The sequence below is a fragment of the Sceloporus occidentalis genome, unplaced genomic scaffold, assembly GCF_023333645.1.
Source record: "Sceloporus occidentalis isolate IW3139 unplaced genomic scaffold, rSceOcc1.0.p SCAF_132, whole genome shotgun sequence".
Taxonomy (NCBI): domain Eukaryota; kingdom Metazoa; phylum Chordata; class Lepidosauria; order Squamata; family Phrynosomatidae; genus Sceloporus; species Sceloporus occidentalis.
In genome coordinates, this window is record NW_028317112.1 from 120,212 (window position 1) to 148,154 (window position 27,943).

General features: G+C 46.4%; 1 protein-coding gene across 2 annotated transcripts; it reads right to left on the minus strand.

The window, feature by feature from the left end:
• Positions 1 to 8: 8 nt before the first annotated feature.
• On the minus strand, positions 9 to 27,355 carry LOC149281420 (POU domain, class 2, transcription factor 1). Of its 2 annotated transcripts, XM_089499267.1 has the most exons (16): positions 27,328 to 27,355; positions 17,730 to 17,792; positions 17,373 to 17,473; positions 13,902 to 13,955; positions 10,149 to 10,268; positions 8,204 to 8,383; positions 7,976 to 8,102; positions 7,154 to 7,248; positions 6,085 to 6,258; positions 4,822 to 4,963; positions 4,505 to 4,650; positions 3,347 to 3,526; positions 2,064 to 2,169; positions 1,645 to 1,972; positions 705 to 793; positions 9 to 313 (listed from the first exon to the last, which is right to left on the minus strand). In XM_089499267.1, exons 1-16 carry the CDS (start codon positions 27,353 to 27,355, stop codon positions 9 to 11), a joined length of 2,238 nt encoding a protein of 745 aa, XP_089355393.1. The 2 variants fall into 2 exon arrangements, with proteins under 2 accessions (XP_089355393.1, XP_089355394.1); XM_089499268.1 differs by lacking the exon at positions 27,328 to 27,355 and having other exon boundaries at positions 7,148 to 7,248; positions 17,730 to 17,784.
• Positions 27,356 to 27,943: the final 588 nt, after the last annotated feature.

Here is a 27,943-nt window from a genome sequence, read left to right on the forward strand (position 1 = left end):
TGTGCCGCTCACTGCGCCTTGGAACTCGACGTGGTGGTGGAAACGGCTCCGCTGGCAGAGGCCACGGTAAAGAGAGAGTTCTGGACGGACTCGATGGAGGAGGTGGTGGCGTGAAGGCTCGTGATGGGCATGGCGGCCCCCGCGGAGGCAGCAGAGACCAAGCTAACAGGGTTGCTGGTGAGCAGTGAGAGGTTTTGAGGATTGAGGAATAAGGGTGCAGTCACAATGTTGGGCGTCCCGCCGGCATTGGTAAAAACCAGGTTCCCAGAGGCATCTAGCGATGTTATTGGAAGAGATCCACTAGATGCAAGAGCTGGCATTGGACGAAACAACAGATTCAATTAGGGTCAATCATCATGAATTACGATACAAGCCATTTCACCGAAGATTTATATATAAATATTCACGCACATAATTCATCTCGGCGTTTCTTAAAGCTATACATCGGCAGCCTTTTTTATTTTTAACGGCTCACTCCGAGACTCATTAACCCTTCGTTGTTCCGCAGGAAGCGACATTTCTCTACCCTTAGCAGACAGCTCTTGGTTCCATACCTTCTCGGGGGTGCGTTTTTGTTAAGTATTACAGAGATGTCGTTATAGCTCGGAATTCTCGTAAAATAAGGAGCGGCAACAGTCAAAACGTTTAGTCGTCTCCTCCTTATATTTAAAAGTAAACGTGAAGTTTATTAAAGCTTGACTGACCTTGTATGGTTGCCAGTGTACTATTACTCATCAAGGCTGGGCTTAGCGCGCTGCCGAGCGTCCCCGGGCCGAGGCTGAATAATGCCCCTCTGCGAAAGAAACACATGGCAGCAAATTAACACGTCAGGTATCACTGAAGGGGTTAAAGATTCTAAATAGCAGATTTCTACAGTTATTGTAACAGACAAGTGCGCTAAAGGGATAGAGACCTTTGAGAGGAACGGTGCCTTTTTAAATGGCTTTGTGGAGCGGCAGCTGTCGGTGTTTGTGCAGCTGCCGGCAGCTTCCAGAAACGGTTGCTGACCTTTAACTTCTCAGCGAATTCACGGCATGCAGTAAAAGGATCCGGGGCCACCAGATCTAGAATCCAGGTAAGCAGCCCGGCAACAACTAAACGATGAGAGCGATACATGGAGTAAAGGAGATCCGTACGATGATAGCGGACATGCGGCAGTAGAAAATAAAAGCATATAAAATATATATATATATATAAAATTAATAAAGAAAACTGAGCAGCCAGTGTTCTTTAAAGAAAAACACACACACATATATATATAAAAATAAATGTTTTCCCTAGAGATTAATGCAAGTTTCTTTATTTGCAACTTATTTTGCAGAATTCCTTTAATCGTTGGATATTTATGAATAGAAGAAAAAAAAAAAAAAGCTATAGAGAGGTCGGAAGAAGAATAACAGGAGATAAAATTCTAATTCTGGTCATTACATGCCCACCAAAAACACGGGGGGGGGGGGGTTTCATATATAACGTTCTCCGTATTTAACTGCTGGGTGTGCGGTTATTTTTTGTATGTTTTGTAAGTGGCGGAATATTCTAGCGTCTGCTGACAGGTTCAGGGGGCGATCACCATCACCGCTTTGAACCCAGCAGGTTTCCTATTTAGCAAACAGCTCTCTGGCATCCTAGCCGCACATTACTTACCCAGCGGCAAACTGAGAGGGTGCCATCAGCCCGGGGTTGAGGCCGGCGGCAGCGGCGATGGCAGCGAGGCTCGCGTTGCCCTGGAGCGCCGAAGCGGCTGCCGTGTGAATCCCAGCGGCCGTCACCATCACCTGGCCGGTATTTAAAGAGGCGGCGAGGGGCGCGGAGGTGGTGTGCGTCGTGCTGGTCTCGCTCGCGCTGGACGCTTCCGAAGTTGCTGCGGAGGCGGACGGGGAAGGAGTCAGAGACGGCGAAGTCAGGACAGAGGACACGGGAGGCACTGTAGATATCACAGTCGCTGTGTTGGTCGCAGGGGTCCGCGTCGTGCCTGGAACGGTCAATGAGCCGATTTAAAAGAGGGGCCACCGACTTCATAAAACGACTCGAGGCAGCGGGATGGTTCAGGAGGCTTTACTTACCGGAGGCAGAAAAGTTGGTTACAGCAGCGCTGGTGAGAGGGATCACTGGGTTCACGGTCAACGTGGTGGCCGCGCTACTCGTCACAAGGCTCGGCGTACTGGCGACCTGAAAATCAGAGGTGGCCATTTAGCGAGAAGCCACGGAGACCCCGCAGCGATCATTCAACAAGAAAGCGCTAACCCGGCGTATATCACAAAAGGGCAATTTGGTACCAGCTGTAAACCTCTGGTTATTCTTAAAGGAAATAGAACACGGAACACGAGTCCGTCAACAAAGACACATGATATCACTCAGTATGACACGGAACTGACTTTCAGACAGACCGTATCATGACCGAAATCCCCGCTGTGCTCTCTGCATCATGAAGTAATTTATTAACTTTTTATTTCATATATATATTATATATTATATACACACATATAAACTTGTGTTCAAAAGTTTGGGGTCACTCAGCTTTTTTCATGGTAAACAAGGACATTTCTGGCTGTAACAATTTCAAAAGGGTTTCTATCCATCAATTAGTCTTTTAAACTGAAACTTGGATCAGTGAACACAGGAGTGATGGGAGTGATAAAGGGCCATTGGAGCACAGGAGTGATGGGAGTGATAAAGGGCCATTGGAGCACAGGAGTGATGGGAGTGATAAAGGGCCATTGGAGCACAGGAGTGATGGGAGTGATAAAGGGCCTCTGTACGCCTATGAAGAGATTCCATTAAAAATCAGCTGTTTCCAGCTTTTATAGTCATTTCAGCTACATTTTAAATTGTTAAATCCTAAAAAAGTTATGTTCCCATATTCCTGTAGTTGTCACAATACATATATATATATATTTTTTAACCTGACCCATAAAACTGGGGTCTCCCATCTGCCCCGCGGTTACTCATTGACGGAGAATGCCTGCCGCACAGGGCTCTGTCGCCCAGCAGATGATCTCACGGCGCAAACCCCGCGCTATATCTGTTAACGGCGCGGCCATAACCCTCGCTACGGTGCAGTAATCAGAAGATACAGAGGAAGCGGCAACAATATCACCGCTGAACATTATAGAGAAGGAAAAAAAAACACCGACCAAAATACAAATGCGTGTTCTAATTACTTACTGAGTTATATAGCGCCATCATATTCCGCAGCGCTGTAATAACACAGATGTTTGTGAAAAACATAGCCAAAAATAGGGAATATCTTAAAGCTATGTCCGCTAACTAGAGCTCTGCGTGCCGCGCCGTCTCTTTCGGCTCCCGTCGGCCGCCGACAGTTGAGTAAGTTTATGTCGCGCCTTACCAGTGGGGTTGGAGTGGAGAACATGCTTTTAATGGGCGAGGTGCTGGACGCCCCGCTGCTTGGAGGGTTAATCCTTTTCTCCTTTTGCCGTCGGTTACAGAACCAAACACGGATCACCTCTTTTTCCATGTTCAGCTGGTCGGCAATCATGGTGATTTCCTCCGAGGTAGGCTTTTGGTTCTGAAAGCGTAAAGAATGTTATTAAAAATAAAATGTCACACGGAAAGTAAAAGCATAACGAGAGAGACGTGATTATTTTAGGAACTTTTCTTGGGGGGGGGGGCCTATGTACACCTGTGAGCATTATTACTTCTACCACCACCACCTGTAAACATTACTACTACTACCACCACCACCACCTGTAAACATTACTACTACTACCACCACCACCAACACCTGTAAACATTACTACTACTACCACCACCACCTGTAAACATTACTACCACCACCACCACCTGTAAACATTACTACTACTACCACCACCACCACCTGTAAACATTACTACTACTACCACCACCACCACCACCTGTAAACATTACTACTACTACCACCACCACCACCTGTAAACATTACTACTACTACCACCACCACCACCTGTAAACATTACTACTACTACCACCACCACCTGTAAACATTACTACTACCACCACCACCACCTGTAAACATTACTACTACCACCACCACCTGTAAACATTACTACTACTACCACCACCACCACCTGTAAACATTACTACTACTACCACCACCACCACCTGTAAACATTACTACTACTACCACCACCACCTGTAAACATTACTACTACTACCACCACCACCTGTAAACATAATTTTTTTACCTAAAGCTTGGGATTTTTGCTTGGTATATACATGGTCTAAAAATGAATGTTTTATTTTGTGGCAGGGTCAGCATTATTTCTAATTTCCTAATTCATTCACCTCCCTGAATCCTTACGAAGGATGCCAGCAACGTAATAACAGGGGAGGAATAACTTAACAGGGAAGAGTACGTTAGGAAGGCTGTTCCAAAGGGATGTTTTAATACATATATAGCTTATTGAAATCCAGAAACGCCGCTGCATATCCCTAGTGTACAGAACGATGAAATGTAATGTACGGGAAAGTTGGCGAAGACCCCTAGACTCTCGCACCCCCCACTCACCTCCAGGAAACTCTTCTCTAAGGCCACTCGTATGTTGGTCTCTATGCTGGTGCGTTTCTTCCTCCTGCGATTCAGCCCCTCGATTCCATGCCCCGGGGAGTTCAGGACACTTTGGTTGGTGATCGCAGAGTCCGACGTGATGTTTTCTAGAACACAGAAAGCGAGACCTGCGTCAGTGACGTCAGTCCGACATTACACCCCCCCCCCCCGGTATCATCGGGCGTCCGTCACTGGACATAAATGCTTAAATTCACCTGTATATAAAAATAAGTAAAAAAAAAAAAAACCTGGCACATGGGCCCCCAGTGCCCACTTACCTGCATCATTCAGCCACTTTTCCAGAAGGGGCTTTAATTTGCACATGTTTTTAAAGCTGAGATTCAAGGCTTCGAAGCGGGAGATAGTCGTTTGGCTAAAGTCATTTCCATAGAGTTTGCCCATAGCAAGCCCCACATCACCCTACGGATAAAGCCACAGTCAGCGGTTACAAGAGAACCGGCAACCTCAATAATAATGATAAACTATAAAAAACATCAATTTACAAATGTGTGTGATTGTATGCACACGCACAAAAAATGGATATACATACATACACACATACATACACACACACAAACTACAGTGGCCATTCTAGGCCATATTTCTAAATACATTGCAGGGCGCTCTGGGGGTCGGGCGCTCTGGGGGTCGGGCGCTCTGGGGGTCGGGCGCTCTGGGGGTCGGGGCGATTCTAGTTCTAGTCTGTCTACACTCACTTACAGCAGTTTATCCCTTTTCCCCCCCGATTGTCGACATGCTTAAACCCCAAAAGATTTATCAGGAACACAGCTTTAGACTTTAATATATAAACACCCAAAACGATAGCCCGGAACCCTCGTCACCGCGTATGTTACGGACGCGAGAAGCCGCATTAGCGCCTCACAGAAAGAGGCCTTCAAGCTGTCGCTGAACTACAACTCCCATGACTCTAAATCAGCTTTTCTGTGTGATAGCCGCAGTTCAGACACTGAAGGAGGAACGGTTTTCCGAGGCTACGTAAAGCCAGACTTCCGTCGGCAAATATATTCCATTCCGAGCATCTCCGTATCTATGCGTTTATGCAAATAATCTACTCAGCCGCGCGCAAACTTCTCGCCAAATCTGCACGTAAGACAGGCTTTTCCACACGGCGGGAAATCGCCACCGCTTTCACAGAAGCATCCTTCGGAGCGTTTCGCGTGAACGTAAGACGTCTTAACGCTCATTGGCATGCGGAGAGGCCGCGCGAGGCGGTGAATCGCCCGAGACATTTATTACACCTTTTGTGCGGCTTCAGCGCAGTTAACCGGTCTGACACGCTTAAGACGTGTAATTAGGACTTTAAAGGTTACACACGCCGGAGCTGCTTTTTAAGTGTATTAACCTTTAAGACGGAAAATGCTACGCTAGCGAGAAGTAGCCAAGCAGGGGCTTGCGGTGAGCGCACCGCGCACGCTGGGAAAAATACCCAGGAGTTTATACGGCGGGGCAAGGCAGTCTTATTACAAGACGTTTTCTCCCGGATCCACCTGCCGGGAAAGGGCTCGCCTCCCGCCGCTTACCTGAGTGAATCCAAGTTTGATGCGTCTTTGTTTGAATGTCTTCGCAAACTGCTCGAGCAGCTCCAGGTCGCTCGGCTCCTCCAGACTCGGAGTGTCGATTCGCTTTGGTGTTGACTGGCTCTGTGGAAGTTGTTGCACGGGGGTCGCAGCTATCGTACGCGTGGGGGTTGCTGGCTGCGAGAGATCACAAAATAAAAAATGAGACAAACACGTGGCGCTCTCGGAGGAACTCGTATGGTTTTTGGTGGATGGTCTCTGGTGAATGACGCTCCATCGGAGGAAAGCGCGATAAGGGGGACAGCTGGATGTCTCTTCAGAAACCGACCCCCCCTAGGCTGCAGCTGCCCCAATACTGCTCATGCAACGTAAGACCCCAATTAACGAAGACTCTTGGGGGTCTACACTGCCTGAGATGACCAGCGGTCATCAATGATTTATTTGCTCTGGTCAACATAAAGGACTTGAGATAAAACCCTAACCGCCCCGGCTCGGATAACCGCTTCCCGATGGCGGGACCCTCGAAGGCTTGAAACGTTTATGGGCTCCGATGACGCAAACTAAAATATTATCTCCTGTACATTCACAGCTAAGGATGTCTGCGATAAATACGTGGCCAAGAACAGCCTAAAAACCGCTTCTTTGTAACGATGCAATCCCCCCCCCCCCGCAGGTACTGAAGGTGTGATGTCATACATTATTCATAGCCAGGAAGGAAGAGGTCAGTCGGATGCCGGGAAGCACAAGAAACTTCAGCAAAAATGAGTTAAAAGCCCTGCTGAACAATCACTAACTAAACAGCGTCTAGCATCGATGCCTTATTGCATCGATGGGCATAAAGATCTTATGTTGCAGAACCCCAAAAAAAGGTGGGGGGGTTGGGGGTCTGTCTACCATCTCGAAGTACATGGTTTTGCTGCTTTAAGTTACCTTTTCGGTATAAAATAAAAAATAGCAAAAATATCCCAGAAACTTAAAAAAAAATGTAATTTAATTTATTGGGGTTTTTTTTGGTTCTGGTTATGAAGTCGTTGGCGGCTTAGCGAAGGCGGATTATTTCGAGAACGCTGACCTGTGAGGTGAGGGTGACGCTTGGCTGAGACTGCAGGAGGTTGGCTTGGCTTTGCTGAGGTAGTTGCGTTAAGAGATTCTGCGCCTGCAGAAGGCCTGGAAAAAAATAAATAAAAAAAGAGTATAAAAAATGTGTAGTAACATGCAAGGTATACAGACGCTAGCTGAGCTTCATAATACTCAAAGATTCAATCATTAAATACAATCGGGGATAACCGGTCTAAAGAATTATTACAACTAATTTCAAAAAGAGAGACATTAAAAACCTTTAATTAAAAAAATAATAATAAAATAAATAAATAAATAAATATATACTACGTATACCCGGCCATCCCGCGGACTAAAGGCATAAGACCTTGGCAAGGTACTAAAGTGACAAAGATAAAAAATATCATTAAAAGCCTAAATAGATAGGACACCACTTCTCTTCTTGTCTAAAATATAGCAAAAGATATATATATATATAATAGGCAGATATATATATATTACGTGGAGAAATACAGCCCTGTAATATATAGGTATAAAGTTAATGCTGGGCTGCGAACGGTCTTATATTGGGGTCGGACAAATTAGCTGCCGCTGGTTATAATGTAACATCGCTGCCAAAAAATGAATGAATGAAACGCAAAGTCAAAGACAAAATAGGCAAAGGGAGCGGGGTCTGAAACACCCGGTGCGTTTCACCCACGCGGCTTCGTCAGGGGCTGGGTATACGCAGTACATATAGAGATATTTGTATTATTCTTTGATTCGTTAAAAGTCACGTTTTATGTTTCTCTCTCCGGTTTTCAGCGTATGAAGTAAAAAGCAGGGCGTTGTTTACCTTGTTGCCCCTGCGGCGTCTGCGAGATGATGAACTGCGCCGGCGGCAGGTTGGTGGTCGGATGAACCAACACGAATTGCTGAAGGTTAAGATTCTGCTGCTGCAGCTGCTGCAATTGCTGTAAATCCTGTATTTGGAGACAAAAAAAACGCAAATCGTCAGCGCCGTAGCTCAGAGGCGCGGACAGGGCCGTCTGAGCGTGCTGGGAGTGGGAGGACGGGCTCGTACCTGTGCAATCTGCATGGGCTGAGAGACGGGCATGTGTGTCATCGGAGTGGCGGCCGAGGCGGAGATGGTGGCCCCGGCGGCGCTGTGTTGCTGGCTGGCCGAGTGCTGCACCGCCGCCGCCAGTAACTGTGCCTGCGCCTGCTGTAGTAACATCTGCTGCTGCGCCGGCGTCAACGTCAGCTGCAAGAGAGCAAAACGGACTCACATAAAACATCGCGATATCAGACTGTACAGACCCAACGAGTGTGATGAGCGAACCCCAAAATGTACAAATACACCCTGTTTTAGGCTTCTTTTCCAAACAAAAATACACTTTAGACCAAACCATCGCATCTCTCCCAGAAAATGTGTCGCGTTAAAAAGCCTTTTAAAGCCGCAGGACTTTTCACATAAAGTCTATGGAGGAAGGACTTCATTAGCATTGCCATAAAGCATCAGCTCAGTGTGGTGTTTGAGCCGGGAAAGTCACTCAATAGGTTCGTTGGTCTTTGCCCCCAGAGCCGCACCGTGTGCACTAGTTTGCTTACATTGCAAGGAACCCCTAGGCGGCTCGGCACCCGTAGGCAATGCTTGGCCTGAAGAGGTAAGGCCAGCCTTTCATAAATTTGTATAAATTGTAATATAACCCAAATTTTCAGTTTTTTTTTTCTTTTTAGTTTTTATAATGTCTGTTTTGGGCTCCACAAATGGAACGGTGCGAATAAAAAAGGGTTCTCGCTTAGGGGAGAGAAACACGCCGGTGTGAGTGGACACACAGGCCGCGCCATCGCACCCCCATGTGAACACGCCGTTCAGCAGTTACGCACCTCCTTCACTTCATCGTAAAATAAAAGGAATTTGTAGTGATTTTTTTGGGGGGGGGGGGTTATTTTAATAAAGTTGTTGTTCCGTATTAACAGATTCTTTATTTTGATCTTTTCTCTCTCATCATTTTTTTAGACGTGCTTTATCTTCGCTGACTTCGGTGCTTGTACGTCAAAAATAGTGAAAGAGGCAAAATCGTGACAATTAAAGGATTATTTCCAGGAAGGGTCCGGGTTTTCGGCGGCACCGACAACGTCTCCGCTTTTAATATCCTTTCTTACGATCATGAACACCCCGTAACAGGGCTGCAGCTTGTTACACGCGTGTTACCCGCTGCCTCGCCGTGAAACGCCGTAACGCTTGGGGGGAGGTAACGAAAGTCTATGAGGAAAGCGCTCAGCGAGAGCCGCGATAGAGAAACACGCACGGGGAGGGCTTCACGTTAAGAGCGCCAGCTCCGGAGACAGAATCCGTTACGCCGCCGACCACGACCAATAAAACGGCCACTGAGGCAACCAGTAAAAGAGGCAATACCTTCTGCACTGGTTATCCCTTCTCCGAGCTCCGCTGTGCTCGGGGTCTCGCTTAGGCGGTCTTTGAACAGCGAATTTGGAGTGCTGCCACCTGAAGGCAACCGAGACCCCTGAGCACAGCGGAGAAACCAAAACCATCCCCGCCAACCAAGCACAGCCTAGGGAAGATGTAGAGTGTCACTCAAGCCAGCAGCGCTACTGCGCATGCGCTCTGAGACATCACCGGAGAATTAAATGGGGTCCCCGATCCCACCACGCTCTACCTTTGTCCCGACAAGCGGGACAGAGGTAGAGCTTGAAGGACAGCGGGATCTGGTGTAGAGAGTTGGGACTGTCCCCTGCAAAGCTGGACAGTTGGGAGGCATGCACTAATACATTGTTCTAGCTTCCAATCGGCCCGGCATGCGCAGGAACGGTTAGCAGCCAGCTGGATGAATTAAAACTATACTAGAGCAGATTGCACAATTTTCACACTTTTGGCCCAATCGGCACTCGGCGGACGAGCCCAACGTCAGAGAGAGATTATTTCCGAGCGAATGGAGACGCGGATAATCCGGGCACCCGAAACGAGTTCACATATAAAAAGGGCTAAAAATAGCGTTTCTTACCCCAGTGATCTGTCCCCCGGCCACCATGAGCTGAGTCTGGGGTAAGGCCGCCTGGAGTGAGGGCGGGTGGGATGGCTGGACTGCTTGCGGAGACTCCCCAGGCTCTTCTTTAAATTTAGTCTACAAAACAAGGGGTAGAATCCTCAATAGGCAGAAACAAGCACTGAAACAAAGTCTTTCCTTTATCGGACGGAGCCCCGCAGCGTGCGCGGCCAAGCCGGGCCCTTTAACAGCTTTACTCAAACTGAATAAACCCAAATAATCAACAAAATACAAAAAAAAAAAAACCAACATATGATGTAATCTGCTTCACGCGCAAAACGTGGAAATAGCCATCCCAATATATTGTTCTAAGGATCGGTGCGATTATTCCGTCCCATTAAAGAGCCGCCGGCCATCATATGGGGAGGGGAGGGGAGAGAACTTCAAGACAGGATATTGATTAGATAATACTGACCCTGCCACGGGCTGCCACTCTCCCAGAGTTATATATATATATATATATATATATATACATAATATATTACACTGCCTGCCAAACCAAAGCTACGGGTAGTTTTGCGGCACGGAGTTCTGCTAAAGCGGCGACTGGCTGAGGCAGCCTGACGGGGGAAAGACGAGCGACAGCTTCCCGACGGGAAACTGAATAGTTAATACTGTTTACGAGACAGATCTTTTATGCCAATCACACGGACCGGCAAACGAGCAGCGCAGAGTCCGGGAAATATTCATTCCGCTCGGCCGGACCCAAAGCGATAGAATTTGCTTTAAATATACGAGCAGAAAAATTAACGCGCAGAGGGAAGCGGCTGCCAAAAACCAATTTATTTTCCTCAATGAATCGGAGGTCCACCAAATGCAGACCCCAGCTGGAGGAAGAGTATTGGTTTAACGGAGGGTCATTCCATGTCCAATGCGTGTCTGTGTATGTGTGTATGCGTGTCTGTGTGTATGCGTGTCTGTGTATGCGTGTCTGTGTGTGTGTGTATGTAAACAGAATCTATTCTGGAACCACAGTCATGTCTGCAAAATAAATCCCATCAAGAGAATTCTTTGAAGCCGGTTTGCGTGCCGAGCTGCCGTATCCGTTCTCATGCGCGGCGCTGCTCCGTATACCTCGCGTGCGGATACAACAATATACATCGGGATAGCGTGTAAAATTGATTTGTGGGTCCAGTAAAAGGCTTTAACATTTACGAACGGCTTCCCCCCGGGACTAATATCTCTACAAACGTCTATGCAGGCATCATTTAATGCGGATTACTCCAAACGCGCTCTCGTTAGTTTACTGGTGATCGGGAAATGATATCTCCGTTCAAAAGATAAATAGATGTCTGCCAGCCACAAAAAAGATCCAGGAGCCGAGAGCATCACACGTGGAGCCTTAAAACGGAAGCGCAGAACGGAGACAAAAAAACGCTGAAACGATTCCACAGACCGAACGCCAGAGGGGAGCCAAACCGAAACACAGAGCCGGCCGGCACATCGGCCCCGTTCGGCCCGTTTCTCCTGCTGTAAAGACCCAAACCTTAATCAGTCGTTGGTCTCGTCTTAGATTCAGGAGCCGTATGCCGATCCCACGCATGTTTAATCCTCTCACTGTATTACCCTCTACCACTTCTACTGGGAGGCTGTTCCACTTATCTACCAGCCTCTCAGTAAAGTAAAACTTCTTTAACATCTAAGCCGCTGACCCTCTCGTCTGCACTCGACTAAAGGGTTAAAAACTAAAGGCAAGATCAGACCTGTCTTGACAATGCCCCGGCTAGTTACCCCCCCCACACACCCTTTTTTGCCCCTCCTATTTTTGCCAAGGCTCCTAGGATCTGTCCTGTTTTCCCCCCGACTTGCAGCACTGAAGCCACATGTGCCATTTTTAACCCCGCGATGCCTCCTGCCAACTAACCTGGATGCATCGTCGGTACCGCACCGTACGTGGCACACTGGGTTATTGGGGAGGGGGGAGAAAAGTAAAGGAGAGGAGAAAAAAAAAAACGTAGTGAAAAAGGTAGAGGAGAGAAAAGGTAATTAAAACCGGTTCTGCGTTCATTTGCATATTTTCCACCACCTGTTTCAGGGACAGCGGCGCGGCTAATTAACATAAAGCTCTGATTAATTCTGCCAGTCATTCGGAGATAATTGCCGCGCAGGACTGTAAACATTCTGCTCCGGAGATGCCGCCTGTTTGCCAACATCCCTCTCGGGGAGAGAAAAGTTTTGCCATGGCAACAAAAGACTATTTTCTGGCTTCTCCGGCTCCAAACGGAAGGTCGGTGTAGCAGCGCAATAGCCGCGCCGACCCCCTTCTGCCCTCGCCGGCTTCTTCTCAGCTGCGTTTGGACCGAGCGGGACCCCGGAGCCCTCGGCGGGATAGGAATCGTTCGCCGACGATGGCGAGGGGTAACGGCTAGGCGGCAAACACCGTGCGCCGGGTGCCCCTCGCTGCCGCAGAACAGCTAACAACATGGGCAAAGGGCATTTTCTTTGCAAAAATAAATAATCCTCGGAAGACGATGTTTGTAAAAGATGGCTTTTTTTATAAAACGCGCACAAAAAATGAGCAAAGAAAAACCCCAAAAAGTTTCTAAATCAATTCAGCAATTTGACGTGGGGCTAAAAGCGCGAGACGTTGGTAAAAACGGCGTCCCTGGAGCTTGTTGCTGTTCTGGGGTCATTTGCTGCACAATAATCCATGAATCCGTGATTTGGGTACAGAAACCCTTTTTTTTTTAAAAAAAATATATCCTTCAATCTTAAAAAGCAGCTTCTAGGGTTTGAAGATCCCTCCTGAAATCCCATTAAATCCCAGTACGGCAGACTCGGCACCCATTCCCCAACACTTATTCACCCCGGGGATTCTGTTTCATGGGCACTTCTGGGTAAAAAGTGCTAAAAACTGTGTAAGAATCCGCATTTTCCGTGGCGATTGCTCCGCATTTAATTGCATTTTATACCAAAATCCCAAACGACCCCTCTATCCCCCCCAGGACGAGGATGCCGGGAGATTATGACGTCACCGCGTGCTTTTGATTCCTCCTGCGATCCCTTTGGTTTCGCGCAGGTGGCCGGGGATGCTCCGCACAGCAGATGGGTTTTGATGTTATGGATGGAGTGGCCGGGGGGGGGGCACTGTCCACGTGACACCAAAGCGTCTAAATTCTTAACAGATTAAAAGGAAATCGCGACATTGTGAAATAACTTAAATATTCCGACATGACGAGGGATGAGGGATGAGGGAATAGCGAGAGGAAAACCCCGTCCGGCTCATAAACGCCACAAATAATTCTTTTCAAGGAACGCGGCTTGAAAAAGGAGGCTGGATAACACTTTAGGAAAAGCAGACTTCCTGCCCGTAAGTCAGCCGTATTTCTGTAGGCTTCGTTTATTCATCACATGTAGTTCCACGTTGTGCTACCGGCTCTTATAGCTCTTCGGGGCTTACACGTTAAAGCGGCAGAGCTAGGGTTTCAGCTGCCTGCTGTAAAAGCACCGGCCTGGCCCATAAAATGGATAGTTAAGTCGGCGAGAGGACTTTAGGAAAGCCACAATTTAACTATGCATTATACAGGGCCGGCTCATCCCTTAGAGCAGGAGAAGGTCCACTTGGGTTGATCCTTTACGTGTATAGGAGTCGGGGAGCTGAAGCTGCAGCTCTCCTGAAACCTCTTGGCTTTGTAAACCCTTTCTTACACATACAAGAGCTAGCGAGGCCACGGAAGGTTTACCAGCTCAGGTACACGCGTGTATTCTTACCTGTACATTTAAGGACTGTGCAGCAGCCTGTAAACTGGATCCAGCGAGCTGAGCCTGTAACAGACAACAAAAGCACACTGATTACCCCGAAAAGCCCAGCGCTACCCCAAACGGCACTGCCCATGGTAGGAAGCGGGCATCTATGACTTCGTCAGAAAGGATGGGGACCACGCAAAATCCAGAACGGCCACCAATTGAAATAGATACATTGTAATTCCTCCCCATCCTATAGCAGGTCAGAGAAAAAAAAACCATCATCTCAAATAAATCGAATTCCCTCCAATAGCCGTGGAATAGGCTGCGTGGTCACCTCGATCGCGAAAGGCTCTGTATTTTATCGTCATGATTTTAATTTTACTTTCTCAGTCTATTCATTCCTTCGTAAAGTGGTTGAATGAATGCGCGTGGCTCCTTTAAAGAGTCGTCAAGTAGTTAGTTCACTAAATTCGTTCCGCTTCTAGAACACACTGCCCAGACACCGACTACCCGGATCCGCTCCTTTCATTATCGAGCGCCCCGAGGCGTACATGGTTACTCCGGCACCTTCCTCCACTAATACATGCAACATTGTCTCGCGGTGGAAGACGCTGCAGGGTTCCGATTGCGCAGCGAAAAGTTCATTCCACTTCGTTATCACAAAAAAATACTCAATATGTAGCAAAAAATGCACATTATTTTGGGATGCTAAATATTTCCAAAGGAGAAAAAGCACCCAGAATGCAATCCGACAGACAAGTTACTAATAATCAGAAAAGTTTGGAACTTGTGTGATGCTCGCTACTCTGGCACTGAACGGGTTAAATATTTCGTTCATTACATCGGTTGTGGCGCTTAAGTGGCGGCCGAGGGATCGGAGTTAATTTCTCCAGCTCCGCGCCATCTTCGTGACCGTCTCAGGATAATCACCAAAAATATATTTCGATGTTAACATTTTAAGCATATTCTACTGAATAAACTAATTATAGAAATAGATATAGAAAAATATTATACAAACAGATTATATATACATAAATATAAATCATATGATATAAATCTATATATAAATATTATATATAACCTTCTTTATTGTAGGGTTAAGTAAAACAAAAAAAAGTGGAGACTGAGGTTTTTTTGTTACTTTAAATGCCCCTTTGCCCCTTTGCTAGCCGTACGGTGTGTGCACTATTCTCCGTCATCCGAAACACGGAGCTCATTGCAGGGTCTTGAATACTTTTAACGAATCCGGCGCGCAGCTTGCAATCTTTCGCCGTTCGGCCACCTGCGCGTGCCGGTGCCGCACACACCATGCGCGTGCCCGCCCTACAGTCCCGTCTCGCGAAAAGGACAATAAATATCCGCTGGAAACGGGTCTGGGGAGCCAATTAAAACTTCACGCTGGATATATCTTATCTAAAGTAGACAAAAATAAAACCAGACAGGAATCTCTCCGCAGCGCGATAGGAAGAAAAATAAATACGTAAGGGGAGGGATCTCTGCTCTCCCCGGTTTAGAGCGTTTTGGGGAGAATATCCTTGTTTCTGTAAGTTTCAAAGCGTCTATAATCTTCTTTGTTCTGCGCCTCCTGCTACATAATATCAAAGATAAGTTATCAGTTCTCCAAGTTATAATACAGAGCGATAAGAACGGCCCGGTAGCGATTAGCAAAACCTCGCTGGAACCCGACGCCACCGGAGGCCTCTTCACTTATTTTCATACTTCTGCCCCATGCTGCAAGAACGCGAAGGGCAATAAAACGTTATCAGCGCCTTTACAGCTGCCTCACGCGGGTCTTTGCAGTTATACACACGTTGGCGCACGTCACAAAACCACAAAAAAATATAAGGGGGGAATCTGCAGATACTGCCGACAGTCCTGCAGTCAGGATGCCATTCCCGCCGTCGAGACCTGGTTATGAGCAGTTGCCGGTCTCGTAGGGCCAATGGCGACTGGGCAAGAGATATCACAATACGCCACAAAGTGTTGCAGAATTGCGTTACCGAGGTTGGCATCACTCTAAGCGTTTTGTGGAAGTTGGCAAGAATGAATCCTATTAGAGAGTCCGTGCTCGATGGCGGTAATCCAGGTATTTAAATTGGATATAAAAATGGCGTATCAATGAACAATACAATTTTCTAGCCAGAATAGTAAATTAAAAGGAACTTTATGACTTACGACGTTGGGTCATCTCCTGCCGCTTGGGACATTTAACAGGCTCTGGTTACTCAATGCAGTCAAAGCACAAACAGGGCATGATTAGCTAAATGCAACCTGCCATCATCTGCCAGACCCCGGTATCTGTACCCAACATAACACTGCCACGGCATAAAATCCAAGGCCGGGGCAAGCATCAATTTACTATACGTTCAAACGCGCAGCCCTTCTGCGGGGAGCCGGCTTTTAGAGGCTGCGTTGTTTGCCGTCTGGACGAGGCTCTGCGGAGCAGCTCTGGAAATAATCTGCGGAGTGCGAATTAAGTAAATCGCTTGCTCCGGGGGGGCAAACACCTCAAGACATTTTACAGCCGAGGCGGCCTGCTGTGCCAGAGCCCGCTAGAAAGGCTTTTAAAGCTGGAATTCGGCCGGCGAGAACTTAAAAGTGGTAGAAAACCATCTTCTTACTTACGGAAAAAGAACCGCCGACCCGGGCTCTGATCCCGCTAAACTAGGAGGCCAATTAACCCGCTCAGCATGATCACCAACATCTGCTAAGGGCAGGTTTACAAAGTAAGAAGCACATGGCAGATATTTCAGCCCTTTAAATCCTCAGCTTCTTGGACGGCAATCTTTTAACAAGAAGGAAGGCCTTGCTAATTGCGAGGAACGTCTGGGGTTCTGTCGGCCTCCTCATTCATACACGGCGTGGTTTGCGGAATGAAGCCTATCCTGTTTTAACTTCTGTGCACTGTATCCATCCCCGGGCCTGATGGAGACCCTCTCTGGTATGGTCAAAACGTTGGTATTGGTTGCTATACGACCACATTTTTTTTTTTTATACAGTTTTGGAAGAATCTGTAGAGGGTTGTTTTTTTTTATTTTTTTTTAAGAGTTTCTTTGTTGCCTCAAATTGTATTCCATGATTCAAATGATTCATTGATTCCTGCCTTCCCACCAGGATCTAAATACTCACGGTGACTCCAGGATGAATGTTTTAAACCCACGGTCTATTCGTAAAGGAGTTTGGTCATAAAGCATACATGCAGGTGTCATTACACACAAGATGCCGCACTGCGGTTTATGTATATATATCATGTAGCTGAGTTTGGGCACAATAAAGACTTTTTAAATTAAGTGGGACAGAAGCTGCTTCTATTTATAATAATAATAAAAAACGGGGAGAAAAAAAACAACTAAAAACTGATCTGTAGAACATGCCGAAGTCCCACAATGTAATTTAGGTGTAATGCTGTTTAGTCGGAAAGTGACCCGTTGCCTGCCCGGCCAGCAATGTGCCGCTCCCCTAGTCTGCAACGTGGCACCTGGGGTCCTTGCTTACCTGGTGGAGGTGTCCAAGGAAGGCCTGTGCTTGGGCAGATGAGATGGCGGCTCCCACAGGCAGTGATTGCTTCTGAAAGTCCAGGCCGTTTGTCTGTGTGCCTGCGCAGATGGCGGAGACGTTAGTTTCTCACCTTGCGAAGGAAGCCAACTTCTACTGATAGAACCTTAAGCACCAGGTGGTTTTACCGACACATTGTGTTAACCCCCCCCCCCCCCCCTGCAGCTTCTACGGGGCTCGTCACATCAGCCAATCCAGACAGATAATCACAAAATCGTATTTTATTTTTATTTGCTCAAACTAAACACACATAAATACAAAAAAAAAAAAACACTTCCGGATGTTTTTCCTCCTTACCTGCATTGCCATCTCTATTCTCTGTTGATTTACTGTTTTCTGACGGATTGTTCATTCTTGCATCTAAACGGAAAAAGAAAAAAGAAGATTATGAAGCACATTCCCTGTATGCCATACTTTATTTTGTGGAAGGCCGTTTTCAGGTGAATGCCCACAAAAAAAAAAAAAAGTCCTAAACGCACCAAAGAGTTTTGGGAACCCTCCCAAATTAAATTTAAGATATAATTTTATATAAAAAAAAATATAATATATAAAAAAAAATATATAAATTAGCTATTTATATATAAATGTATCCACAAGCAGAAAACACATAATGATTAATCCTCATGACAATATTATGTTAAATGTCAATTCAGTAGACAAAAAACAAACATATAAACATATACAATTCAAAAGAATAAAAAATATAAAATAATAAATTGGGTTTTAGTTACAGAAACTTTTGTCCCCTTACCGTTGCCGCTACAAAACGTGCAACAGAGGTTTTCCAGACAGATTCATAAAAACTTTACTCCTGTACAGAAAATACTGAGCCCCGGGCTGTTATCCGTCAATCACCCAGAATGCTCGGTGCCGGGTGACACCGAACGGGCCTGTGGCGGACTTTATTAAGGGAATACGTATCGCTCGGGTTGCCGAGGGGGTGCTACACGGATGATATTTGTCTGACTGCTCCCCAACAAATTGCTGTCTGATAAGGGACAACTGCGAGACATTTTCTCCTCAATTAGGGACCTCGTTAAAATGAAAAAAAAAAATCTATCCTTCACTAAATAAATTACAGGAAGCCTGTCTGCCCTTAGGAAATGTCACCTGTGCAGCAAACGTACATTATAATAATTCTCAATCATCTCCGAGAAGCCCGGAGAGAAGACATTGGGACTGCGTGTCCTTTAGTAAAGGAGAAAATGCTTGTTTTACCGATTGCTCTGGGATTTATTCACTAAAAGGGAGTTGTGGTTCACTTCACTATTCATCATAAAGGGCCGACACCGGCAGGGTTCTCCAGGACGAAGAAGTTGGCCATGTATGATGTATCAATTCATGGGCGAGCACACTGAAGAATTCTCACTGATTTAACCATACATCACACAGGGCCATTCAAGCTCTTTCTGCAACAGAAGCCCGCCGGGGATGGACCTTCACAATGTATAGTGACAACTCTCCTTTTGGTGATCAGATCTCATTGATTGCTAAAGGAGCTGCTCGCAAAAAATGCTCCCGGGCACCAAGCACCCCGGGGCGCGCACCTGCACCGTTCTAGAACATTTGGGTGCTCCCAGGTACCCCCTGGTGGGGAGATTCAAGGCTGAGCTCTTCAAGGAGCTTCCTGGAGGAGCCAAAGCCAAGTGTTTCACAGAAGGACTTCGGAGAGCGAGTGTGTGTGTGTGTGTGTGTGTTGTATAGTTTTGTAATAAAAAGTATAGTTGGGTAAAAATAAAACATGTCTATAAAAAAAAACAAAAAACATCTAGCCAGCTGTACATCACGGCTCCTCTAAGGGTTCCCCCAATCTAATGAACGCTGTATGAAGAATTATTACCATCAATAGACTTCATGGCAGATAAAAGTCATTGGGCCCATCCATCTCTTTATGGAGAAACGACTCAAATATTACTTAGTCCGTGGCATTCATGTGGCCAATTTAAAAGTGGTCTGAATGGGTGCCCTCTGGTTCTTCGTGTAGTCGAAGTGGTTAGCATCGTACCCATATATATTTGTATAATTATATTACATCCTCATTTAGATGGCCTTTTATTAATGTAAACAAGTTCAATGTCTCAAGTCTTTCTTCGTGACAAAGGTGTTCCATTCCTCTTACTAACTTTGTAGCATTTCTTTTTCAAGACCAATAACCGCCTCAGAATAGGCCCTTGCAGCAGCTGACTGACATTGAACACTTTATTGTCTACAATTATTTCCAAATTCCTCTCATTTAATGATTTTGCTAATGCAACCTCATTCAAGGTATTATTTGCACATTCATTTTCTTCCCCAAATGCATAACTTTGCACTTATCGATAGGAAATCTCACCTGCCACTTGGCTGCCCAGTTCTCCAAATCGTCCTGCAGGGAACTCATGTCCAGTTGAGACAGTATTACCTATTTATTAAGTATTGAGTATTACAATTTTGTCCCCATCTGCAAATACCGAGAGCATGGCTTTGACAACACACGAAATAGCAAGGGCGCTTGGGACAAAACCCGGAGGTTCTCCCCTCACGACTTTTATCCAGTTGGAGAACTTTCTAGCACATGCTCTATAGCGCTCCCATCGAGGACACTGAAGTAGTAGCCAATCGCAAATATGCTAGCAAACCAATGATAAAACAGCATACATGTGATTGGTTGGTGCTACTCCCATTAAGTAACTCCCCATTGGGAGTTCTACTGAGCGTGCTCCCTGCTTTCATGGGGAGGCATCAGCTGAGAAAGTAGCCTGATTTTCTAACAACTAAAGAACGCCTGGACCAATTTGCATGCACTAAATGCCCCATGCACTTAAACATGAAAATAGAGCTGGAATGAGCTAAAAAAATACCATGTAACCGACAGCCCGCTGGAAATCTGACGCCATAAAAAAGTTTTTATGATGTGTCACTAGTTTTTATTATTAATTTCTAAGTATCTGTATTAGCATGAATCACGGAATCTTTTCCGGTACTCGCGTTAGAACTGTAATCTTGTAACGACTCCTGAAAGTAGCAGATGTGGGGTGAAAAAAACCCCTGTCCTATTCACAGAAACGTCATAACACTCTTAGTTACTTTATTATTCCACTTAAATTATAATTGCACCCACTGGTATACCAAACAAATACAACTTGGCATGTCTGTCATTTTATTCTTTTTAAAGGTTTAATCACATAAAAAAAAAAAAAATAAGAAAGCGTAAGCAATTACCAGTCGGCGCCTACTTTTGTGTCACGTGTTTGCCACAAAATTGACAAGCGCGGCAAAAACTTATCTCAAGCATGGAAGGTTACCAGGAATGCTGCATTTATTTACAAAAGGGTTAAATTGGGCAGAGTAGGTGAAAGTCTGAATTATATCCAGTGTATGGCAGGATCCACTGCATTTAACGATGATACATTCTATACACATCTCATAAGGATAATCCCCAGCAAACGCGTATGCAAGATATTACACTGGACGCCGCCGGTGCCTGCTGGTTTCCAATATGGCGGCTTGGGTGTTGAGCGTGCATGAGTGCTTACTCAGACTGGTTGGTGCCATTGCATGCATCATCCGCAGAGCCCATCTACCAATTTAATGCCGACACTGAGATTATGGGGGGGGGGGAGGGATTAAGATTTGACACATCTCTGTTTCTTAGGCAGTTGGCAAATAAATGTGTCCTCCATAAGGGCCCACCTTGAAAGGTTGTGTTGACCACCGGCTCAAATGTTCTAAAGGCCGGAAACTGGCCGGTCCTCTCCAATCCTGACTTCTGTGAAGTTTACCAAAGAGGCACCTCTTGGCTTGACCTCTAGAGGCAAACACTATGGCGAGAACGGACTTCATCCGTATGTTCTACGATGAAAGGTTCTTGCCCAACACTGAAGGTCAATGTCCCCAGTCAGGGCCATACTGATTTAATGGAAGTCAAGTTTTTTGGGGGGGCTTTCTAGGAAAATGCTGGTATAAACCGACTTGTCTCCATCTTCTACCCTTCCTAATGATCATTGCACTTTTCTCCCTAACCTGCCTAATTTCACGGAACATGAAATGAAGTAACGTAGCAGGAAGAATTTACAAGGACAGTCTGATGCCGTTCCACATCAGCATACATACATAGTAATATTTTGGCTCTGACGATCGATACATTAACAGGAATTATTTTCTGATGTAAATTGAGAGACAAAATAAAAATGGCAGGATGAGTTTAATGTGCATTAGGTGTTAGAGTCCGAGTGGATTTTGCTGCTGTTCTGGGAACTTGAAAGATTTATAGGAAATATTAGATGAAAGTGCTGTAGCCAAAAGTCAAGAGTACAAATTACCCAATTTCTTGCCCGAGCACAAAACGTGAGCCACAGATTACATCCTATGCACATCAGAAGATAATGTTTCTCTTCTCATATGAGATGTGTGCGTAATATTTATATATATTTCAATTCTCCAAATACATATTTTTATTTGTATATATAATGTATGGGGGATGTAGAGAGAGACGGGGAGGGGGATGTAGAAAGAGGTCGGGGGGATAGAGGGAGCGCGAGAGAGAATGGACGGGGAGAGGGAGCGAGAGAGAATGGACGGGGAGAGGGGAGACCGAGCGAGAATGGACGGGGAGAGGGGAGACCCGAGCGAGAATGGACGGGGAGACCCGAGCGAGAATGGATGGGAAGAGGGGAGACCGATGAGAATGGACGGGAAGAGGGGAGACCGATGAGAATGGACGGGAAGAGGGGAGACCGATGAGAATGGACAGGAAGAGGGGAGACCGATGAGAATGGACAGGAAGAGGGGAGACCGATGAGAATGGACAGGAAGAGGGGAGACCGATGAGAATGGACAGGAAGAGGGGAGACCGATGAGAATGGACGGGAAGGGGGGCGAGCGAGAATGGACGGGAAGAGGACCGAGCGAGAATAGACGGGGAAAGAGAGAGAGAGGATGGGGAGAGGCGAGACAGAGAGGACGGGGAGAAACATTAAGTCTAGCGTTCCAAAAGTTTATATAAGTAGATATGCCCTTGAGCCTAATGCCTTGCTCATCACAAAGAGAGACCCGCGAGTGGATCGATCTCTATGAATAATCCGTTTGGTCAGCTCACCCACCTCTACAGCAGTTAGAAGGGATATAGTCCACTGACTGGGGGAAGGTACCACTGATGGTTAAACCAAAGCTCCCCTGATGATCTGCCAGCAGCACAGATGACTGCGTCTCAATCGGAGCTGCAGTTCCACATCAGGTGAAAACAGGTCGACAATCCCTGCTGTAACGTAATTTAGTTCTCGAGTGGATTACATAATCTCTGCCCCGATAACGCTTCTTAACTTCAGGGCTTTGAAGCAGAGAATATGGTTGGTTGAATAACTGCAGCCGCAGGTCCGACGGTCATTTCTATTTTGCACACCACGCCAACCATCACCAGTTCACTGGGTCTCACACACGCTTCGTATTGTATTTCGGAATGGGTTCCTATCCACCAAAAACGTGTCATTAAAATCCCGCTCACTATGAGGGTGGTGAAATCAGAGGCAGCGGACTCGGATTCAAATGCCATTTAGTTTTCGCAAGACTGGTAATCATGATCGGCAGACCGCATGTCAATTTATTTTTCTCTTTACCATGCTTGGCAATAAAGACTATTTGAGGTGATTGGGGTTTCTTTATATCCTGACGGCACAAAAACTCATTGATTTGTAACGCAACTAATTTAATGGGACACTGCAGTCATCATACGCACTTAAATACCATAGCAGGAGCCTTTAAATTTTCATGAGGCTCCCTTTGCGACTATCACGGGAGGTGGGGGTCTGATGAAACATGCACAGAAAGCGCTCCCCATTGATATCAATACAAAGACTTTGCTGCTGTTGATTGGCTGCTTCAAGCAGCCAATCAGCGGTGAGAATCACTGGACCATGGAGACGGCGGCTAGCGGCAGCTTCTACACCAGGTAGGACGTTTTACTTTTTTCCCATTCTCAAAGAATGCACATTAAAAGTAGTCGCAGGATTTGGGGAGAGTGACCTTAACCGCTGCTGTGCCGCCTACCCTGCGGAATTTCACACTTTTGTAACTAAATTCAGCATAAGAACCAAGATTTCTGGTGTCGCCAAATGTCTAAAAAGCCTTCGCCTCAAACAATCCTTTAATCTCGTGCTGAGGTTCATTCGCTTGGTTTTCTCGATGTTTTGTGTACGCGGAACCGCCAGACGGACTCCTCTCCCACAGAACTCGTGGACCTCGTTTTATCCCACGACGGTTATCAGGAAAGATCGCGTTGCGACTCTTGTCGCTCGTTACACGGACACCTTATCTCCTGATATATTTCTCCATCCGGATCCGGCTTTTGATACAAAGTAACGGATGTCTTTCTAGTCTTCCTAGAACGTTATCTAGAGTCGTATTCTCTTTCTAGATCATTGTGTCTATGCGGGTCACCCGACTTTTATTTATAAAAGCATTTGCATTCAGGATTTCCACATACAACAAGGTAAAAAGGATCACTTTAGGGCTGCAACTAACGATTATTTTAATAATCGATTAGTTGGCCGATTATTTTTTCGATTAATCGGATAAAAAAAACAATATGCAAATTTTTTGTTTATTTAAAATAATTTAATGAACTGGATGTTAAAAAACAACTTAAAATTTACATTAACATTCTTATTTTGTTATGATGTAATAAAAAAACAATTTTCAAAGTACAAAAACCCAAACACAATATTTATGAAACAAAATAACCCCAAACATTCTGAAAAGAGGTGGACTATTACTGTTCAAGAAACTTTGCACCTGGCACTTTGCACCCGGCACTTTGCACCCAGCCCTGGCACTTTGCACCCAGCACTTTGCCCCACCCCTGGCACTTTGCACCCGGCACTTTGCACCCGGCCCTGGCACTTTGCACCCAGAACTTTGCACCCAGCCCTGGCACTTTGCACCCAGCCCTGGCACTTTGCACCCAGAACTTTGCACCCAGCCCTGGCACTTTGCACCCAGCACTTTGCACCCGGCACTTTGCACCCAGCCCTGGCACTTTGCACCCAGCCCTTTGCACCCAGCCCCGGCACTTTGCACCCAGCCCTGGCACTTTGCACCCAGCCCTGGCACTTTGCACCCAGAACTTTGCACCCAGCCCTGGCACTTTGCACCCAGCCCTGGCACTTTGCACCCAGCCCTGGCACTTTGCACCCAGCACTTTGCACCCAGCCCTGGCACTTTGCACCCAGAAATTTGCACCCAGCCCTGGCACTTTGCACCCAGCCCTGGCACTTTGCACCCAGCACTTTGCACCCAGCCCTGGCACTTTGCACCCAGAAATTTGCACCCAGCCCTGGCACTTTGCACCCAGCCCTGGCACTTTGCACTGTGCCCCTGCACCCAGTCTCCAACTCTGCCCTGCACCCAGCCCTGCCCCCACACTCACACCCTGCACCCACTCTGCTCTGCACCCACACTCACACTCTGCCCTGCACCCAGTCTCCAACTCTGCCCTGCACCCCCACCCCCACTCTGCCCTGCCCCCCCCACCCCCACTCTGCCCTGCATCCCCTGAAACCCCCCCCCCACCCCCACTCTGCCCTGCCCCCCCACCCCCCCTCTGCCCTGCATCCCCTGAAACCCCACCCCCACCCCCGCGAATCGCTCTGTGCGAACGGAGCCACTCGCACAGAGCGAACCGCAACTAAAAGAAGGCGCGTGTAGCGGAAGCGGGGAACGCTCGCGGAGGTAAGTAAAAGGAGCCGAGTGCTCCAACAACGAATCGATTATTATCGATTTTATCGATTCGTTGTTTCAGCCCTAGATCACTTCAACACCAAAATCAAATCCTAGCAGCACGGGTAGGCCATTCCACTTGCTCCTCTCACGGAGACTCACAGCAGCTTTTGCTGCTAGCAACAGCCAATCACTGGCCTAAATGCTTTCCCCTGAAATAAATAGAACCCACCCACCCTTCACATGGGGGTCTCAACACAGGAACACAGAATTTGCCGGCAGATCAGACCCATCCCTCCCACCCAGTCTGCCCGTTTCTCCCGCTGTAAAGACTCAGACCTTAACCAGTCGTTGGTCTCGTCTTAGATTCAGAAGCACTACGCCTATCCCATGCATGTTTAATACCCTCACTGTATTACGCTCTACCACTTCTGCTGCGAGGCTGTTCCATTTATCTACCACTAAGTGGACACTCCCCTGGAAATATCACGCGAGTGAGTGCTTAATAGGTAAAACAAGGCAACAGACCATACTCATTAACGTTCCAATTTAAAAAACACACCAACTAGAAACAGCACCTTGCATAAAGTTTGTTTTCAAATGGATATAGACGTCCAAGTCTGCCTCAAGGTCACAACAGACCCTAAAAGCATCTCTCCCTCCAACACCTGAATGCCATTTCCCACCCTACTTGCTACGGATAACAACACCGTACGCCATCGGCAGCACCGTCCTCAAACCGCTAGAACATCAGAGCAACCACCCAGCCCCTCGCCGGCTGCCAAAATCAGTCCATCGCATTATTAATCGCCATCCACGAGCTCAACGCAAACCCTCGCAGATGTTCTATACCTGGTGGAACAGTGGCACTGCGTCCAAAGACAAGCGCGTGAGCAACGTAGTATTTTAGATCTGTTTTTAACCAACGCGGCGCTGGATATATTCCATAATCCTGCCGTACTTTTGGAGAAAATACATTTTACCGCGTGTGAAATCGGATAGAAGTGAGATCCATCATGTCTCTGGATCACAGGTAAGGCGGTTCAGAAGAAGAAGTCACGAAGGAACGTTGTGGAAAGTTGGGCACAAAATACCACAGAATTTATGGCACTTTAATTTAACCCCTTCACGACAAAGCCCGTACATGTATGGGCTCACAACGCATTGTCATTAATGGGTTTAAGGACAACCTGTTGTCCTTAAGGGGTTAAGGAGCTTATATGTTGACAAATGTGCCAGATCACATACTCATTTTGGAAAAAGTTCTACTGGGGTCCCCTGTGGCAGCCCCGCTGAGGCCAGATAAAGTCAGCCGTACGTCGAGCACAACCTCAGCTGGGCTTACAGGTATTTACAGTATCGCCACCAGACACTCGGCCGCTGCGTTCTACAATAGACACGGCGACAGACGTTCCTGGCGTGGAGACAGCAGGACCCGCGGCGTACGGAGAAGGAGACATGGATAAATTCTTATAGAAAAGCGAAAGTCCTCACCTTAACAGATTTATAAAACACCACCGGACTTGCCAAAATATACGTAAACAAGTAGATTCCACGCACTGCTGCTAAAGAGATTTCCAAACTACCGATTTCTAGCCGATTCAGTAAAATTCACACAGTCTGATATGTTTGGAAATAGCAAGATTTATTAATACGACGACGGAAAAAAAAAATTGAAATCCCTTCAAACACCAAAAAGGAAAAGAGAAAAAAGGAAAAGAGAAAAAAGGAAAAGAGGAAAAAGGAAAAGAGAAGAAGGAAAAGAGAAAAAAGGAAAAGAGAAAAAAGGAAAAGAGAAAAAAGGAAAAGAGAAAAAAGGAAAAGAGAAAAAAGGAAAAGAGAAAAAAGGAAAAGAGAAAAAAGGAAAAGAGAAAAAAGGAAAAGAGAAAAAAGGAAAAGAGAAAAAAGGAAAAGAGAAAAAAGGAAAAGAGAAAAAAGGAAAAGAGAAAAAAGGAAAAGAGAAAAAAGGAAAAGAGAAAAAAGGAAAAGAGAAAAAAGGAAAAGAGAAAAAAGGAAAAGAGAAAAAAGGAACTTGGTGTTCTGCAGCCTCCGCCGCTCGCTTACAAGTGGAAGTCAAAGAGAGCGGATCAGCCACAGGAGTGAATCCCACTTCACGGCACATGCGATCAGCCTATGCACAGCCAGCCACGCACACCCCCCAATTTCCATATTAAACACTTAGAAGAGCAGAGGCATTACCCACCTAGTACGTAGTCGCCGCAGTCCAGCATGATCTTAGGTGGCGAGCGTCACCCAGAATCCAAACAGGTGGAAGGAAGGATATCCCAAAAAAGGAGGCTACGGGTTTTTTTTGACAGCGCGGGGAAAGGGGGGAGAAGAAGGAATGGATATTACGCGCTACACCATGGCAATCGCAAACCCAACAAGGAAAGTTGAGTTGCTCGGCGGAGCTTTAGTCTCTCCTGCTAGCTCGAACTGACATTGTCAAGGCAACTGAAGCGTGAAAAAGTTCCCCTTTCTGTAATAAAACAGAAACAAAGATTGCAGCTGGCAGTTTCCATAATGAAGCTTAATCAGTATGCGGCTGATTAGGGCCTTATGCAAATCTCGCCTCGTTAGCACAGCAGCCAGCACTTTGAAGTCCATGAGCAATTCATTTGCAGAGTACACTGAAAGCGCTCCCTGCATAATTTAAATCACGGCATAAATATTTATCAGCTCATTTGCATATTAATTGGTTAGCTCAAACATTCCATGCAGTATGGCAGCCAGGGAGGAAAGGGGGGTCCGGGGGGGGGGGGGGTATTATCTCCGGAGTGGCAGCATAATAATTAAGGGAACAAAATGATTTTTTTTTT